Source organism: Ambystoma mexicanum, chromosome 5q (genome assembly GCF_040938575.1).
Source record: "Ambystoma mexicanum isolate Mex_15411 chromosome 5q, UKY_AmexF1_1, whole genome shotgun sequence".
Lineage (NCBI taxonomy): Eukaryota > Metazoa > Chordata > Amphibia > Caudata > Ambystomatidae > Ambystoma > Ambystoma mexicanum.
In genome coordinates this window covers 503,613,382-503,631,590 of record NC_090933.1, presented here as the reverse complement: position 1 = coordinate 503,631,590, position 18,209 = coordinate 503,613,382, and the positions used below count along the sequence as shown (strand labels likewise).

The window sequence follows — 18,209 nt, the reverse complement described above, 5'->3', positions numbered from 1 at the left end:
ACCCAGGGGGTGGGTCCTTCAACCTTTTCGATTATGTCCAACCCCACGAGGTTGTCAAGTTCACGATCCACCAGATCCCTGAGATGGAAAGGGACCCGTCGGTGCTTCAGCGCCACTGGTTGTATGGATTCATCGATATGGAGCCGGACCGGCTCACCCACCAGCTGTCCAATGCCCTCAAACAGGGATCCATGTTTGGCCAGGAGGACCTGGATGTCCTCTAAGTATACTGCGTATGCGAACGTGACAATGCCCAGTGCCTCCGCCGCGGCACAGCAGAGCAGGGTGTTGTCGCTCACCGGTGTAACGTAGAATCGAGCCCGTATGTGTGAGTCCCCATACTGCACACCGGCCACGAATACACCGTCTAGAGGCAAAGGCCGGTCCCCGCCAAAGGTGAATATGTGTGCCCTCGGCGCAGCCAGCGCAGGCGGGGCCAGCATGGTCTTGTAATGCTGGCGGGCCATTACATTTACAGATGCGCCAGTGTCCACTAGCATCGGCACAGAGTCTCCATTAACCAGCACGTTACACCTGGGTTGTCTTTTGGAGCGGGACTTGAGCACGCTCACACTGGACACGAAAAACACGTTCTCCTCATCCTCGTCCTCCTCCTCCTCCTCCTGAGGGGCTCCTTCGTCACCTTGGTCCACCTGGGCAACGTTGGAGGCCCTCTGGGGCCTGAAGAAGCCGGCTCGAACTGGTCCCCTCGGCACAATTTTGGGGGCGGCAGACTTACACATTCTGGCGAAATGGTCAGGGCCTCCGCATCTGCCACACTTGACTCCCGTTGCCGGGCACTCCGCGGGGTGCGGGAGATCATAGCCACACTTCGGGCAGAAGACATTCGACCCCTGCGCGCGCTGGCTCTGATTGTTCATAGGGCGCCTTAACCCGCGGCCTCTTCCGACCGCACAGATCTCTTCCACCTTGGCTGGGCGAATACCCGCTTCCATCCTGGTTGCACGCAGTTCAGAGACCTCGTGGCATCTCCCCAGTTCTAGGATGCGAGGGAGGGTGATGCCCGGCTCTCGCAGGATCTGGCGTCTCAGTTTCCCAGAGCTGCACCCCTGAATGAGTTGGTTCCTAATCATGACCTCGGGGTCATTCCAGGCACACGGTGCTGCCAGACGCCGCAGCCGCCCAAAGAATACATCCAGAGTCTCATCATCTTTTTGGCGAGCCGTTCCCATAAGAAAACGTTCATAGTCCACATTGGCCATTGGCAGAAAATGATTATGGAGTGCCTCCTTTGCCGCAGCAAACGATCCGTCCACCGGCTGCAGGGACATAAATACCTCATGCACCGCCGGACCAGCAGAGTACAGGAGGGTGGCCAGCTTGCCGTCGTCCGTTGTTTCCATTGTGGCCCTGAAATACATCTCCAGCCTATCCATCCACATCTTCCACCTCTGTCCCAGGCCCGATGGAGCACCCGAGATATCAAACTCAGGCATTGGCTGTAGGGACCCCGGTGGTTTCGGCGGAGGGGCAGGTGGAAGCACAGGCGGTACTGGACCCACAACAGCAGGAGCAGCAGCAGCAGCAGCATCCTGGTTCATGGTGGAAAGCGCACAGGCACCCCACAAGATTGGCAAGAAAGGGGCCGCAACTCACCACCAGCCGTGATCTTCGTGAAGGTGTCACTCCAGCCAGCATGCAGACAATGATGTGTCCAAAAATTGAGTAGAGGAAGAGACAGACTCCTAGTGCAACAGCAGGCTCCCCATGGAGTCTCCCTGCCTCTGCTCGACAATAATGGTGAAAATTGTCAAAATTTCCTCATGAAATTGACATGTGCTGTGTTCAGCGACCATCCGCCGCTGAAGTTTCCAAAAATTAAGCCCGGATGGCTCACCGACGCTTCGTTATGAAGCCGTGAGTCTCCGAGGCCTGTTCATCAAAATGGCCGCCGGCCGCGTGCGTCGCTTCCTTCTCTGCGGTCGGAGTTCGTCGCGCGCTCACACACGATCATCTGCGCTGCGGCGGAACTCCCCCGCGTGTCCCAGGAAGCGATCCCGGTCTCGTCGCCACTGTTGGCGGTCTCCGATGGGCCGCCTCCGTGAGCCCCCCACCCCCTGTGGTAATGAGACACAGAGACGGAGATGTTGTCGGTGTGGGCTCCCCGGTGAACTGACGTCACCAGGACGCCACAACACACATAAGCATATTTACGGATTCAGGCTGACGTTCAATTAAATGAACCCGACGTTTTGCAGGTTATGATGTTTCGAAAATGTGGATACAATCTTTCCTTGACCACAAGATGAGACTGTAGCCAAAACATCAGAGATCCACGTGTCTCCTCTCTAAAGCAACGTGTTTAGTTAGCAGGCCCAGCATACGAATGGCTTCTGTATGTGGGACGTTATGACTCGACACTCTGCCATCATTATGGCAGCAGCTGACTGTCCCCTCACTCAGGCAATCTCCTAAATTTGTGATTTCCTCCACACTGACTGGGTGTCCTGTACTGGAATCAGCGGGGCACTCCTCTATAGGGATCTCAGCTTAAGCTCCTGACAGGATGTTACCAGAACTCTCTGCAAAGTTCTTGCTAACTGCTTTCATCCTTTTCCCTTCATGCTCAGCTATTCTTACTGTCTGCCAGCATTGCAGCGCAGAGACCTATTTTGAGCGGGCGAGGCGGGTCCTCCTGTATTACTGATCTTTCTTCTAGAAAAAATATAATCATACATTATTTGAACCTACGGTTTGGCCACCTTGAGCTATCGCATGTCAAGTCCCTTGATGCCGACTTTGGCCTTCTACAGCTGTCCATGTGATCTCTTACCCCGGGGAAAACCTGGAACATGTCGTATTGCCCCTTTGCCTCCTCCACCATCTCAATGGCCTCTGGCCTCTCTTAACTCTCATTAGTTTCTTCTTATTTCCTCTACAGTTGTCTTTTCTCTGCCCTCCTCTCCGAGGCCCAGTGTAGGCACTGCAAATGGTTTCTACTCACAGTCTGGCTACTGCCCTCCCCAGAACCCCATTTGCTGCTCCCACCGTAAATTCTTAAGTTTTGCATTCTGCCTCCTCGTCTGGACTCAGTCAGGTTCTGATACTTTAGCTCCATTGAAAGAAATATAATGTTGACACGTTCACATTACTATCCTCTGTGGTTTGCAGCTTCTTTGCACAGAGTAAGGATACTCAAGAGACAGTTTGAACAGGCTTGGCTTCAGAATGACTGCAGAGGACTATCGCCTTCAAGGTCCAGGTCTGATTCTAATACATTCTGATCCAGTGACATAAGCGCTCCTATACCGCAGCGCCGAGAAATATTCTGGTAGCTTGCAGGAAACTGCTTTCATTATTGTCAAAGGTATGTGTTAAAGTTCATCACAGCCACTTTATTGATGGATGGGTTGTGTAATCTCAACATAGTTTTCAATGAGCTTCTTGCTGTAATGTTTCATGCCTGGCTGACTTCTGAACCCTTTCAGATTAGTGAGGGTCCTTTCATTTTTGAAGAGCTTCTTTCTTCTTTTGAGGGTTCAGACCATCTGCATTGACCTTATGCCCAAATAGGTTGTCTTTCTTTCTACACCATTGAGCTTTCTTCGGTGAGGCGTGAGACGACACACCAAGCGCTACAGTGTTTGCAGAGCCACTGTATTCGAACTGATGACCTTTATTATTTTATTTTATATGACTTTTTGTTTAGCATTGGCCCTTCCTACAGGATATGAGAGCATTTTACGTAGTTCAACGTTTGAAAAGGTGGGAGTTGCATAAAAGTTACAAAATACTTTCAGGAAAGGATAGGAAGATTAGGATAGAGAAGTGGTAGCAGAGGGGGAGGACAGGGTTATGTGTGGGGAAACAGTTATGTTGTGGGTACTTTTCCCTCTCCGGAATCACATCCTGGGACTATCTGTAAAGGGAGTCCAGCCCTATGGCACTTTACAGAATTCGTTTTTTTTCTACAGATTGATGCATTAGGTTAGGGATAGGTGTTTCCAATGTTTGCAGAACTTGGGTGCACCTTGCACCCGACCTGAGGAAGTTGTGTAATGTCTTGCAGCTACTTCTAGAGGTTGTACCCCTAAACCATCTTCCTTGGCGAGATTTGCCACAGTTCCCCCATGCTCAAGGGACTTGTGGCAGCTGTACAGTTATTGCTGGTGTCCTGGAATCAGTTGTGCTGAATGATCTTGCAGCTCTAGTATCTGCCAAGTAAGCCTCCCAGCCAGTGTGAATGGATCGGAGGGAAAAAGAGCTCTTCCACTATGTGTCTAAACGAGCATTGCTACCTTGCTCCCTCCTCCCTGGTTAGCATTACGATTGTATACATTCAAAGGGCCATGTATTATAATGTCAGCACCGTTTCCTCCATGAGCAGGCTTCCTGTACATCCCCTGTCTGTAACAAGGCTCTTTGGATGCTTTCAAGACATACGAGTTTACGAAATCTAGCCCATCGAGCCACACTATATCCTACGAGTGGTCACATACTGCTATTGCCACATGGCAACTGCATTGTACATCTAGTTTTATGGTTACTTATAAAGAAGGAAAAGTTTCTCCTCGTTAGTATGAAAGATATGTGAAGTGATGGGTTGCTGGCCTAGCAACTTGCAGGAAGTGATTCTTGCCCTTCACAAAATAGAACACAGAGGCCTGGCAATAAACAAGCACAGATTCAACATGGCGTTGACTTGACATGTATGGGATGACCTACCACAACCTACAAAGGTAAGATGAAATAAAAAAAAGTGCAAGTCATAATTTCATGCCAACTGACCAAGGAACCGCTAACCAGCTTCCCCAGCTCCCCTAAACACAGCCCACTTGCGTGATGGCTGGGCATCGTCAAGTCCTCAAAGCTTTCCACGGCTGTAGTGCCTTTGGTGTGATGTTTGGAGTTTGTTTACCTATGGTAAACTTACAGGTTCTTACTTAATATGCAATAGCTTGAACTGGTGTTGAAATGTATTTATGGGAAAAAATATTTATTTATATCGATCACGATAGAACACGCAATATGTAAGATATGAATGTATGTATAAGCACATTACTGTTCACAACGAGCAGCTGTTAATAGCAATCTTGAAAATTTAGCAAGTTTGTAGGTGGGCAGTGGTTGCTGGTTGCTACCAGTAAAGACTAACAGATGCCTTTACACTAGTATTCTTCAACCAGAAGCTATTGACTGTATCTATGACCATCTGACAGCGACAAATCTTCAATTTCAATCCTGCGTCTCCCCAGCTTTTATAATCAAACTCATGACATTAGCTTAATGTAAAATTGTCTTTTTGTTCTACAACCAATTCTACCTTCAGAAAAAGGGTACAGCAATGGGGGCAGCCTTTGCGCCCAGGATGGCCATTCTTTACATGGCAGCATTTGAGAAAAACTTTGTTTTCTGCATCCAGAACCCATGGCAGTCTAATGTTAAATGTTGGCGACGCTATATAGATGATATCATCTGCATCTAGGAAGGAAGTGAAGATGATCTTAAGGCTTTCCTCATCTGGCTCAATACACAGAGTGATGATTTCCAATTTACTATGGAATATAATAATCAAACAATTAATTTTGATTTCTCCCCGCCCATAGGGACACTTGCTTCTGCCTGGTTCAGCACAATTGTCTGGTATTGGCCCACAGAATCACACCCACATCATAGCCACACCCACGTTACATCTACATTAATATCCCGGCCACCATACAAGTGACGATGTACTATACATTGAGATACAATATGAGTCTGAACCCGGCTCACATATATATTGGATACAGTTGCTAGGACATGGAGAAGGACAAGATTGCTCACGAGGGCATGCACGCCATCCGTTCTGTCAATACTGGGCGGTGTCTCTCTTCACAAGCCAGGGCGTACATTCCTGCTCATCATAGCCTCTGATTGCCATTGGCTCACTGAGCCACATTCATGCTACACTCACACCCACGTTTCCGTTGCCAAGTAATCGAGGACGTGTACAACAGACCGCCACAGCAACTCCCGCGCCTCTCTATAGCTTAACGCGGTACCAAGCAGATTCATTCTACCCGTCTCGGCACTTGCGACCAACTGGTCTCCCAACTTGTGTCAACATGACTTCCGCATGCAGATAACTCACTAAATAACATTAAGGAAGCTCAGCCCTCTTCTACTGCTGCCTCTTCGTCATTATTAAATATCGATAACACTAATATTCCTTCAGCAAGTGAGATGGACTGACCGGTCCCCCCCACTTCAGCCCCCCCCTTTTTCTTTCTTTATTACATTTTGCCACCTAGGAATCCAGAAGCGGTTCACACACGCCGCTCAGTTATGGGACAACCTCCCCAAGTCTGACACCTCCCAATACGATGCGCATTCATGCTCACTAACTATTAGTAAGTTCTATTTCTTTTTTCTTTTATCACCTACAACCCTAAGTATTAGGAAGTTACATACGGAGGATATTGCTGTATTTTTAGGTCCCACTCCCAGGACTACATGCAAGTCCAGGATATTGGTGAATTATCGACACTAGCATCTGCCAGCAAGCTTCCACTCATTTTTGTCCCAGGGTGTGCCACACCTACAGTCTGTCTCCCGGGTATAACTTCTCAGTACTGGAGTCAAAATGGCATCCATGGTAAGTTTAATGACATGGAACATCTTGTCCCTTGCCCCTATCCGCTTCAGAGCAATTCACTTTGCAATTTTTTTTGTTGGCTAATTGTCTCCAACTATATGCAGCCCTAATGGTACCCATACCAATATGTTAGAGTTTGAGGTGAGTGTGCACTACCTTTAGTGGTTAGATTTTTTTCTTTTTCTTTTTGATCGATTCTTAGCATTTAGGGTGCAAACCTGCTGAAAAAGGGCCTCCGTGAAATAGCACTGTAAAGGACTATCATTCAAAGACCATGGCTGTGAAGCCAGCGGTGCGGGCTGCACACCTTTGTCCACCTCTATGTGGCTTCTTTAAGTTAGTAGTAAATGTATATCCAAGGTATGAAAAATCACATACTCAATAGGTTTGATATGATTTTGCCAAATATTTATTCACAATAATCTGAGATTTAGAATCTCTATTCAAAGGAATGAGCAGCTTAAAGAGCATGCAAGCTGAAAGGCTAATGATCATGCAACTGTTATTACGTGAGAGGTTAGCCTCTGCTAGCTAATTAAATACTTCTAACATTTTACATTGGTGGCTGAGGCACGAAGCTGGGATCCTAGAGGGCCTGCTAAGGAGTCTCATAGAATGATTTTCAATGTCTGTATGATCTGGCATGGCATTATCAATAAAGTGCAAACACGCCTTCGAGCCCCAATTACCCAGGGGTGTATACAATGTTCAACAGAGCAGCGTAACCAGTAACAATTTGTTTTCTACAAGGCTATAAAGGAGGTCCACACCGCTCTGAAATAAAATACAGACAAGGCCATGGGCCTCATTACGCGGTAGGCGGTAGCCATGGCGCTATTAGCGCCATGGCTACCCCCTTACCGCATTCCGGGTCCGTGTTCCCAGGAAAGGGACTTACCGGGTCATTCCGACCTTGGAGGACCCGGTAAGTCCCCATTCCAGGAACCATTCCCCATTCCCATTTGAGCCCCCATAGGGCTCAATGGGGATGGAGCTAATAACGGGCCCGCTATTAGCGGGCCCGTTATTAGCTCTGAAGTCCCTCAACGGGTCCCTTCCCTAACGCCTGGTAAAACCAGGCGTTAGGGAAGGGACCCGCTAAGGGACCTCGTAGTAGGGCAGTAAGGGATTACCGGCACCGGTGCCGGTAATCCCTTACCGCATACCGTGTAATGAGGCCCCATGTGTAGGAAGGCATGTACTGCTTGATAACTATTGCTTGCAAGAAGATGAGAATATTGGGCTGTATCATATTTAGCACCAGTTTACAGGCCATGCCCATGCAAAGAGTGCATCAGCATTCATGTAAAGATGCTAGTTATGACTGATGTAAGACATATCTGATAGAATGAAACCCATATGCCCTTTTCTGGCCAATAAATATTTGTGAAAATTTTCATACCTTACTGTTTAACTCTGGAACCACTGAAGCAACTGCTTTGTGCTTGCTTGCAAGTTTTGTGCTTAACCACAGAGCTTAAGTTCCAAGGCTACCTTCAACCTTCCAACCAAGTGAGGCCCCATTTGCAACTTGTAAAAATACCACAAGCAGGGTCCATGTGCATGTTGGTTGTTTCAGCTTTAAAACACTATATTCTTATAGATTACATCACATTTTCCGCTTTCAGTATCCAGCCCTCTTACATGCAGGCTTTCATTCTTACTTTGATTTCTCTTGTGCCGTTTCCACCCTTACTGGCACCACATGATGGACTGCAAGGGTTGGAAAGGGAGATGCCAAGGGAGAGACAAAGATAGCCACATGGTGTTGGAAAAGAGGAAATTATAGATAGTGATACAGAGAGGGAACGAGAGAGACTGTGATTGACTGAGAGACTGACTAAGGATAGGGAGGATACTGGGAGTATGACAAGAGACTAGGATGCCAGGAGAGGAAGAGAAAAAGAGACTACGCCATGGATGATAGTTTTGGAAGAGGGATGAGAGACACAGAGGTAGAGGGATGAGGATTACTAGGGAATGGGAGGAGGAAATGAAAGAGGAACTGTGACAGGGCAGAGGGATTGTGGGAGAAGGATGAAGGGGAACTAGGAAGTGGAAGAGGAGAGAGGATGAGGAAAGGCGGCTAGGACAATGCAGCAGGAAGAACAAGGAAGATGGAGGGACTCGGATGAGAGATGAGGAAGAGCGAGCAGGATTTTGACAAGGAAGAGAGAGGGACTAGGGTGAGGAGGGATTATAAATCAGACTTGCAGTGCGGATGAGAGGGTAGGATGGGGTACTGTGAAGAAGGACAAAGAAGATGAGGAGGGACTATAAAACAAGGGACTAGGATGAAATAAGTGGGTTGGGGAGAGGAGCAGGGACTAGGAGGAAGAAGGACAAGGAAAAAGGGGCATGAGGACAAGTAAGGGGAGGTGAGATTAGGAAGAAGAGGAATGAGGGACGGGGAAGAGAGAGGGACTTGGAGGAGGAGGGATTAGGATGAGGAAGAGAGATTATTGATTTGAACAAAGAAGGGTGACATGGGAGAAGGACTAGGGATAGATGAGAAAGAGGGACTAGGACAAGGAAGAGAAAGACTGGGAAGCTTAAAGAGGGTTGAGCATGAAAAAGAGGACTAGGACAAGGAAGAGTTAGAGGAATAAGTAAGATGACCTACATTGAGAAAGAGGGAGATGTGGTAGAACTAGACTGAGGGAAAGAGAAGAATGTTATGAAGAGGGACTAGGACAAAACAGAGAAAAGGGATGAGGAGTGATTAGGAAAGAAACTAGAAGGAAGACAAGTGACTAGGATGGGGCAATAGAACGAGGGAAGAGGCCTGGGGAAGAAGGACTAAAATGAGGAAGAGGGACTAGGATTTGGGAATCTGCAGAGGGGATTCCTAAAAGGGACTAAAACAGGGAAATGGGCAGGGATTAAGATGAGAGAAGACTGAGAAGGGATTAGGATGAGTGAGTAGGAATAGGGACTTTTATGAACAAATATAAAGGAAGGGAAAGAGGAATGAGGAAGAGAGTGAGGGATGAGGAAGCGAAAGAAGGACTAGAATGAGGAAGGGGGACTATGATGAGGGAGACCAATGAGGACATGGGACTATGAAAAAGGAGAGCAATGAGGATGGGAATCAGGTACCAAGGAGAGGGGAGAAGAAGGATGAAGAAGACGGACAAAGGAAAGAGGGGGACTTAGACAAGGAATAGAACTGTGTACTAGAATGAAGAGGAGGGATTAGGTTGAGGGAGAGGGGTGATGGATAGTACAAGAAAAAGGTCTGAAGAAGATGTATTAGGACAAGGAAGATAAAGAGACTAGGATGAGGACGAAAGAGGGTCAATGAAGCGAAAGAAGGACTGGGAATACAGTGGTTAGACAGATGGACTATGACAAAGAAGAGCAAGGGAAATGAGAAAGATGCACTAGGATGAGGAAGAGGACATAGAAGGGGGGCTAAAATAAAGAAGAAAGAGGGACTAGGATGAGGAAGAGGAACTTGCACAAGAAAGGATGAGGTAGACCAGGAAGAGGGACTAGGAAGTAGAAGAAAAAGAGGGATAAATAAAAGAAAAATGGAAAAGGGGGTAGCGGAGGAACTAGGAGAAGGAATAGGAAGAGACTTGGATGAGCAAGATGGACTTGTTGAGGAGGAATACGATTTACTAGGATGAGCAGGAGGTTTTATGATGAAAAACGGTCATTTAGACGGGGGACTAGGAGAAGAATGAGGAAGAGGGACAAAGCAGAGGAATTAGGATGAGGAAGCAAGCCTAACTGCAGAAAGTGTGGAAATGGAAGAGGGCTAGGATGAGAAAGAGGAATGAGGAATAAAATGGGATGAGGAAGAGGGGCTAGGATAAGGAAGGGTAACTAACTGGGAGGGGTAAGAGACAGAAGGATAGAAACAGGAATAAGCATGGGAAAGAGAACAAAACACTATAAGGAAGAGTATTGATTAAAAGGGACAAGAACGAGGAGGTTAGGGATACTATGATGATGTTAAGGAGGGACTAGGTTGAGGAACAGAAGAGGGATGAGGACAAGTAAGAGGAAGAGAGACTAATAAAAAGAGGCACGAGGAAGAAAGTGGCACTTGGATGAGGAAGAGAAAGAGGTACAAGAATTACGAGGAGGAATTAGGATGAGAAAGAGGGATGATAGAGTCGGACAACGAAGAGTGACAAGGAAGAAATAGTAGGATGAGAAAGAAGAACTAAGGCAAGACAGAAGGATGAGGAATAGAAAGATGGGCTAAGGAAGAGAACAGGAGGATGTGAAAGAAAGTGGAATTACAATCAGGAAGAGCAAGAGCAATGAGGAAGAGATTGGATGACTAGAATGCAGAAGAGAAAGAGGGACTAGGATGAGAAGGACAAGAAAGATGAACTAAAGTGTGGAAGAGAGAGAGAGAGGGACAGGGAAGAGGGATGAGGCAGAGAAAGAGGGATGAGAAAGAGGCACTTGGATCATGGTCTAGGAAGAGTACGAACGATTGAGTTGAGCAAAAGTGACTATATAGGAGGACGACAAGGAAGAAGGATTTGGTTAAGATGACTGGGAAGAGGGACAAGGAAAAGTGACATGAAAGAACTGTTAGGATGAGGAAAAGGGACTAGCACAAGGAAGAGACGACAAAGAGGAACTAAAACAGGGAAGAAGGGCAATGATGAAAGAGAGGGTTAAGTACGAGAAAGAGATAAGGAAGAGAAAGGGATGAGGGAGAGTAATGGGTGAAGAAGAGGAACTAGGATTATGAAATGGGACCAGGGAGCGGAAGAGCAAGGAACTAGGATGATGAGTGATTATGATGGGGGCAAGTAAGAGAAAGAGACTCAGATGAGGTAGAAAAAGAGGAATGTGGGAGAGAAAGAGTGACTAGGACTAAGAAGAGGGACTAGGGTAAGAAAGGGCAAGAGGAACAAGAAGATTGAGCATGACAAGCGCATGAAAGAGACAAATAAGATGGACTAAGAAGTGGGACAAGAAATGGATGAGGAAAATAAAGAGTGACTAAAATGTGGCAGAGGTTCTAGGATAAGGAGGAGAAAGAGGGATGAGGAAAAGGGACTAGGGTGAAGGAATAGGATAAAGAAGCTGGAAAGGAGATAGAATAAGCAGGATAGTGAGGATGTATGGTGTGCATGTGTGAGTAATATGCTTCACAAGGAAATGGACAAAAAAGGGACTTGGAAGAGGAAGACAAAGAGGGACTAGGATGAGGTGGTAGTTCTACAACAAACAACTGGTATGTAAGAGAGACTAGGACAAGGAAGAGGGACTATGGAGTGAGACTAAGAGGAGGAAGAGGGAATAAGATGAGGAGGAGGCTCGAGGACAAGGAACCTGGATGATGAAGAGGAAGGCCTATGAGGAGTGACCAGAATGAGAAAGAGAGAAGAAGGACTAGTATAGGGAAGAGTAACAAGGAAGAGAGACTATGAGGAGCAAAAAGGTCTAGCACAAGGCATAGCAATGAGGAAGAGGGTTGAGGAAGGGAGACTAGTATGAGGAAAAGGGACTATTAAGAGGAAATGCTAGGGAGGAGAAGGATGATGAAGAGGGAGGTACAGAAGTACTAGGGTAAGGAAGAAAAAAAGGGACTGGAATGAGGGACAAGCGAGAGAGGAATTAGGATGAGGATCGGCAACATGAACAAGAAAGGGGAAGAGGGACAAGGAATAACGGGAAAAAGGAGAAGGAAGAGAGTCGAGGTGACAGAGGAACTAGAATGGGGAGACGAGGGACTAGAAAGTGGGACTTCGATGAGGAAGAGGGACTATCAATAGGATGTTAAAAATGGACAAGGTAATGATTGATAGACTGGAAGAAAGTAGAAGAAGATGTTTTAGGATACGGAAAAGGGACTAAGGGCCTCATCACGAGTGGGCAGTATCCTCTGTAAATCTGCCAGGATACCATCCAATACAAATAGCGTTACTGCAACTCTGTCTGGCGCTATTGGCGCCAGATCCCGTTGTGGTACAGCAGTGAGTCCCCATTTATATTCATTTATATTCTTTTTTGGGCAATTACTGCAGCACTAATAGAACGAAAATAGGCAGAAAGTCAGCAGATTTACCCCCAGCTCAGAGCTAGAGGTGAATCCCCAACGTTCCACCCAACTCATAGTTGAGCCGAGCGGTAATGCAGTGGTAATAGCATTACTGCTGCATTTTTGCGCTCCGCCCAACTTGTGATGAGCCCCAAGGATGAAGATAAGGAGCAAGGACTAGAATTTGGAAAACAGACTAGGTAAGGGTAGAGGGTCTAAGACAATGAAGATGAGAGATTAGAACAAGGAAGAGTGAATAGGGTGAAGAAGAGTTACTTGGACAAGGAGGAGGGACTAGTAAGAGGGACTAAGATGAGGAAGAGTAAGAGAGACTAAGATCAGGGAAAAAGCGGGTGAGGGACTGGGATGTCGAAGAGGGACAAGGATGAAGGGTGAGGGAAAAGAACCAGATTCAATAATTTATAGCGCTCTGCAGTTTCATTTTGTTTACTCATGCCTGTGCTGAGGCAGAAGAAAGCATGGTGAGCGGCAGAACTAAATAAATAACTATCTGTGATCCAGGCAAACTATGCTAAAAGCATGACCATTTGCCAAGCTAACCAGATATTTTGCTTCTCAATAACCTTTCCCTTCTCGCTCCTCTTTGTACCATTATTTTTGCAACAAGAAATATGTTCCAAAACAAAAAAAGGAGAATGGTAATTCTGAGAAAAACCACATTGTGCTGACATTTCAAATGTCATACTTACATTTTGCAGTGAAAGACCTTGATTGTTTTCCATCAACTTCTTTTTGTATTTTTTCTTCAGGCAGTAGACACTCACAAGTGTGATGATTAACATTACAGCGAACACTGCAACCGTGGAGGAAACAGCTATCACCACAGTATCATTGGAGGAGCCTTTCTTCTCACACCTTTCGCCAGCATACCACCAGTCTGTTCCCACTTTGCACCTGCAAGAACATAACTTTTAACTGCAACGTCCAACTCAACGAAAAGGCAACCCTTTCTCAAGGTTCTATCCAATGAAAGAATGTAATATGTACAATCCATAGTAACTGAATACATTATACATACACAGAATGCAAAGGTTAGCGACTGGTCTAGGCCTGGTGAAAAAATAAGGCATTCTAGTTGTTATGTATGTTACTGAATTCTCACATACTCACCAAACAGGTGATTTATTTCAGTTCCATGTAATCATGTTGCCATAAAAAAAATGTCAACAGTTGGGCGTCTTTTTTCTGCTGACCCCTAAAAAATGTTCTCCTATTCTAGGAGGGGTATAATTATATATTACAACCTGCAATCCTAGAATATCTTGGGAAAGTGCTTGATTGTCTGGAGGTTGCGTTTTTAGGGAAATGTCGCCACCTGGCGTCCATTTTCACGGAAACATTATCAGTGGAAACGATTTTATTCATGGTGTCATTAGATATGGTTTTTAAACAGTGGTGGGTCACTCTTGAAGGCACTTGGAAATTCCTTCTTGCCATCTGATGAGGTTATTCTCTTTCTTGCCTCCACTCGAGAGGTGATCTTTTCTCTTAACTGCATATCAATGCCTCCCTGTCGTGTGGGCTTTGGTAGGACCTCCTTCATTCTTAATATGGTCTTCCGGCCTCATTGTGAGATTGGCGGTAATTCGGTGGTAATTCTGCCCAATTACAGCCAAAATCGGTTACCATTACCGCCGCTTGGTCCTGAGGGTTCACCACGGGATTACAAGTGGTGGTAAGGCGCCGTTAGTCCCCATTTTTGTTAATTCCGCCATGGTAATTCCACAGTTTTTTGGTATTAAAGTGAAGGATTTACACCCGACGTATTGCTGTAGGTAATTCCTCCACTTCAATGCCAACCTCGGGATTTGGTAGAGCTGTAGAATGGCATTAAAAATGGTGGTAATTCCTTCCATCCAAATGGAATGTGACACTTGGTCCCACACTTCTACTAGACCAGTAGTTAACGCGGTCATAAAGATGAATCAGACACAAAATCAATGGTATACCTTCTTGGCCTCTTTCAAGTAGTATGGCCATGCTATTTAAGAGGGCGTAAGCCAGTGTTGGAGCATTCTAACAACAATGGTACGGTAAGTATCAATAATAAAACTAATGCCCAATCAAGGCTGTATAACAATAAAAATGAAAACTGAAAGGCCAAACAAATATTAAAAACACTAGCAACCCGCTTCTGAAATCAAATACACAGTGAATGCAGACTTTAGGTGATAGGGCACTGTGGGTATGAAGAGCAGGAGACTGCAGGCAATCAGCTTTGCAAAAAGTCAACAAGGTCAACATCATTCCATTTAAGGCATAAAGCGGGGCCTTAAATGCCACTAAGGCCCACAGGACAAGGCTAGGGGGACAGAACCACTGCTCGATAGACCTATTGTCTTCTTTCAGGAGCTGGCCAGTGCCTAGCTGGATTTCTGAAAGCGTTACGGTGCATCACATTGGGTTCTAGGCAGTAGAGCTGGTTCAATATGACTCAACAAAGTGTTGAAATTCAACAAGCTGCAACACTGCTTGGCTTGAGAAAGCTGGGGACAAGCTGCAATGTTTGTATCCATATGGTCCAAAAGTTAGACTGGGGGGGTCATTCCGAGTTCGGAGGCAGCCATGGTGCCATTAGCACCATGGCTGCCTCCAAACCCGGGTCCGGTCTGGATGAATGGGGACTTACCGGGTCATTCCAACCTTGGAGGACCTGGTAAGTCCCCATTCAGTAAACCATTCCCCATTCCCATTTGAGCCCCCATAGGGCTCGATGGGAATGGGGAAGGCGGTAATTATGGGCCCGCAAATAGTGGGCCCCTTATTAGCGTCCTGGTCCCTTAGCGGGACCCGCAAAGGACATGTGGTCAGATCACACGTCCTTTGTGGGTCCCGCTAAGGGACCTCGGAATTGGGCGGTAAGGGTTTACCGGCACCGGCATCATTACCGGTGACCCTTAACCCTTACCGCCCAACTCGGAATGAGGCCCTGCGTCTTGATAAGTCGAGTCACCTTCCGCAGCCAGCTGGCTCAACTGGTTCCAAAGACCCAATGCAGTTCTTTAAGCAACAGCATTTGAGGCCCGAAGAAGCTTGTAAAAGGCAGAGGATCAGGCCAGCGCCTCTCAAAGGTGCTCAAAGTGTAGAGTGTCATAGTATCTCTGTTGGGTCTTTGCAGTAGCTCAAAGGCATTCTCAGCACTCGCATCATCTCAAAATGGTAGAGAGAGCCAGGGGCAGCTTTTTTGGTTCTGTTGCTCTGAGACCCTCATCTGGGTACATTCTTCTTCTCCCCTTCACAGCCAGGACGGTTGCCAAGGACACTTGCCAGCCAGGCTTGCCACTGCAGCAGGCAGAGTCCTGGATACAAGTGGCCAGCTGTAGTCAGGCCTTTTCCATAGTCGGTTGCTTCAAATACTGCCGTAAAGCAACTAGGCAGAAGGCCTACACCCTCCTTAGAAAGCCATATCATCACCCCAATGGCTGTGCAGATTGGGCAGTCTTTACCCCAACAAGGTTCAAGTGACATCTGGCTAAACGCTTGAAGAAGATGGTTCCATGTTGATGGTTCACCCCCTAACATATGGTAATTTAGCCAGAGCGTATTAGTGCATTCCACACCTTCTACGAGGAGCTCATCCTTGCTGCTGCAACAAGGGTTTTGCCTTCTGATGTCAGCTCCCAGAGTGCCTTGTTTGCAGACAGTTTGGCGGACTCACAAGAATGCAAATATTACAGATAATTGTTAACAATCCAAGGAAGGCATGATGATTAACAGATAAGATTCTTGTGCACATCTTAAACGTAAATATGAAGATACTCCATAGCTGTGTGGTTTTCATAATCTAGGAAAACATCCTCTCAGATGCAAACCATGTGCCATTGCCAAATGACAATGTGCCATTTCCAAATGACCAAATACCAGGGTGTGTCTCAAGTGTGAATGTAAAGGACATTCTGCAGAATGTGGGCGAACTTTCTTTGCTAACATGCAGACAGCAGCCATGTTCCTTCAGCAGCCTCGCCCATATCCCGGTAACATCAAAGCAGAATTGGAGAGTTTGCATCATGCTCTGTCACTTCAGTTCATCGGCCCTCCATTTGGTAAAAAGAGGAGCCAGATAGGAAGTACATTGTCTGGAATCTCTTTAATTGTGCACAAAAACCAAGGTAGATAGGTGACCCCAAGTGAGCACAATCATGAGACTTGACAGAGTACCTGCCCTGTCATAGCACTGTCAATCTTGAAAGTATGGGAAATAGACTATGGTTAAAAGAAATACCACCGCAGCGTAGCCTTGCACTGAAGTGAGAACACAGAGGCTTGTCCTGAAGGGAGCCTCTCACGTGTACCGGTACCATCGTGCACTCTGCCCACTTCCTCAATTCTTTAACATTTTACAACCTCCCTTCTACCTCACGCCGATCAATCGTCACTGCTTCCACACAGGATGGATCAGGAAATTGGATAATTGTTCACTGGAAACAGTGGTTTTAAAATCGTGTCCTTTACATCCCACACTCACATGGGGGTAGGGCTGGGTGGTGAGCTCCCTGTGCACTCGAGGCAGGTGGGGCAGGGGGGTGGGGGGATGGGCAGTAGGCTAGGCAGTCTCATGTCCAGCATTTTGGGTAGCGTGTCTTTCTCCATGGCTAAACACCTACTTTGACCTCAGCAGACTAGCTGCTTACCAGGGGTAAAGTCCTAAAAAATAAAGTGTGGTACTCATTAACATACCAATTGAATGTGGTGTCACCAGAAATTAGCATTTCAAGGTGCCCTCTGAAAAAAGAGGGGGGCTCTGTCCTCCTGCCTGTACCCTCGACTTGAGCCCTGCTGCTTACCTATGGCATGTTCACTCCCGAGTTTTTGCCTGTTGTCTTAACTAGAATTTCAGTTATGAAGACCGAAACTTCCGCTCCATTCTTCCTTGTCCAGGCACCCTCTATTTGTCCTTGTCCTGGCCAGCATTTAATAATCAATGGTGTGCCTGTTAAACCTATTGTGAGGAAAATACATGGTTTTCTTTAATAAAGTTCATTTAAAGGGTGATAGTAGGACTAGAAAAACGTCAACAGGCGGTAAGATTGATATGGAGCCAGAGACACTGTGGTTGCTGGCCCTTTAAAGTGGACGCTGACTTTGGGACGTGGACCCTGGGCATCAGTAAGCGGTGATGGGCCGACATAGGCAGCAATAAGCAGGACAAGGGCAGGTACTAGTGTTTGCCAATTGCATTCCCCGTAATGAGTTATCATTAGAAGGCAGCAGGCTGCTGCCCCGATTGAACGACGACGAAGTAGTATGGATGCACGACCAAAAGAGAATAGGTGCGTACCATATACACCAATATGGAAGAAGCAAGAGTATACACCTTCTCAGGACTGGGTCAACTGCATTAGGTCGTTGTTAAGGGGCAGGTCGTCCGCACCTGAAGATGTTGAGAAGACAATGGGCCTCATTACAAGTTGGCCCGTGAGGGTAAAATGCAGTGGTATTACCGTATACCTCTGCTTTACCGCACCACCCAACTATAGCTTTGGCTGAAAATTGGAGGATTCATCTCTAGCTATGAGCTGGAGGTAAATATGTCAGATTCCTGCCAAATTTTGGTGAAATTACCACAGTGGAATTACCAAC

General features: G+C 46.6%; 1 protein-coding gene across 4 annotated transcripts in view; it reads right to left on the bottom strand.

Moving 5' to 3' along the window:
* MEP1B (meprin A subunit beta) overlaps window positions 1-18,209 on the bottom strand; it is a 465,679-nt gene that overhangs the window by 6,911 nt on the left and 440,559 nt on the right. For all 4 annotated transcript variants that reach the window (XM_069620973.1, XM_069620975.1, XM_069620974.1 and 1 more), the window contains exon 14: window positions 13,319-13,523. In XM_069620973.1, coding sequence (XP_069477074.1) covers window positions 13,319-13,523 — 205 coding nt within the window. The remainder of the gene's footprint in view (window positions 1-13,318; window positions 13,524-18,209) is intronic.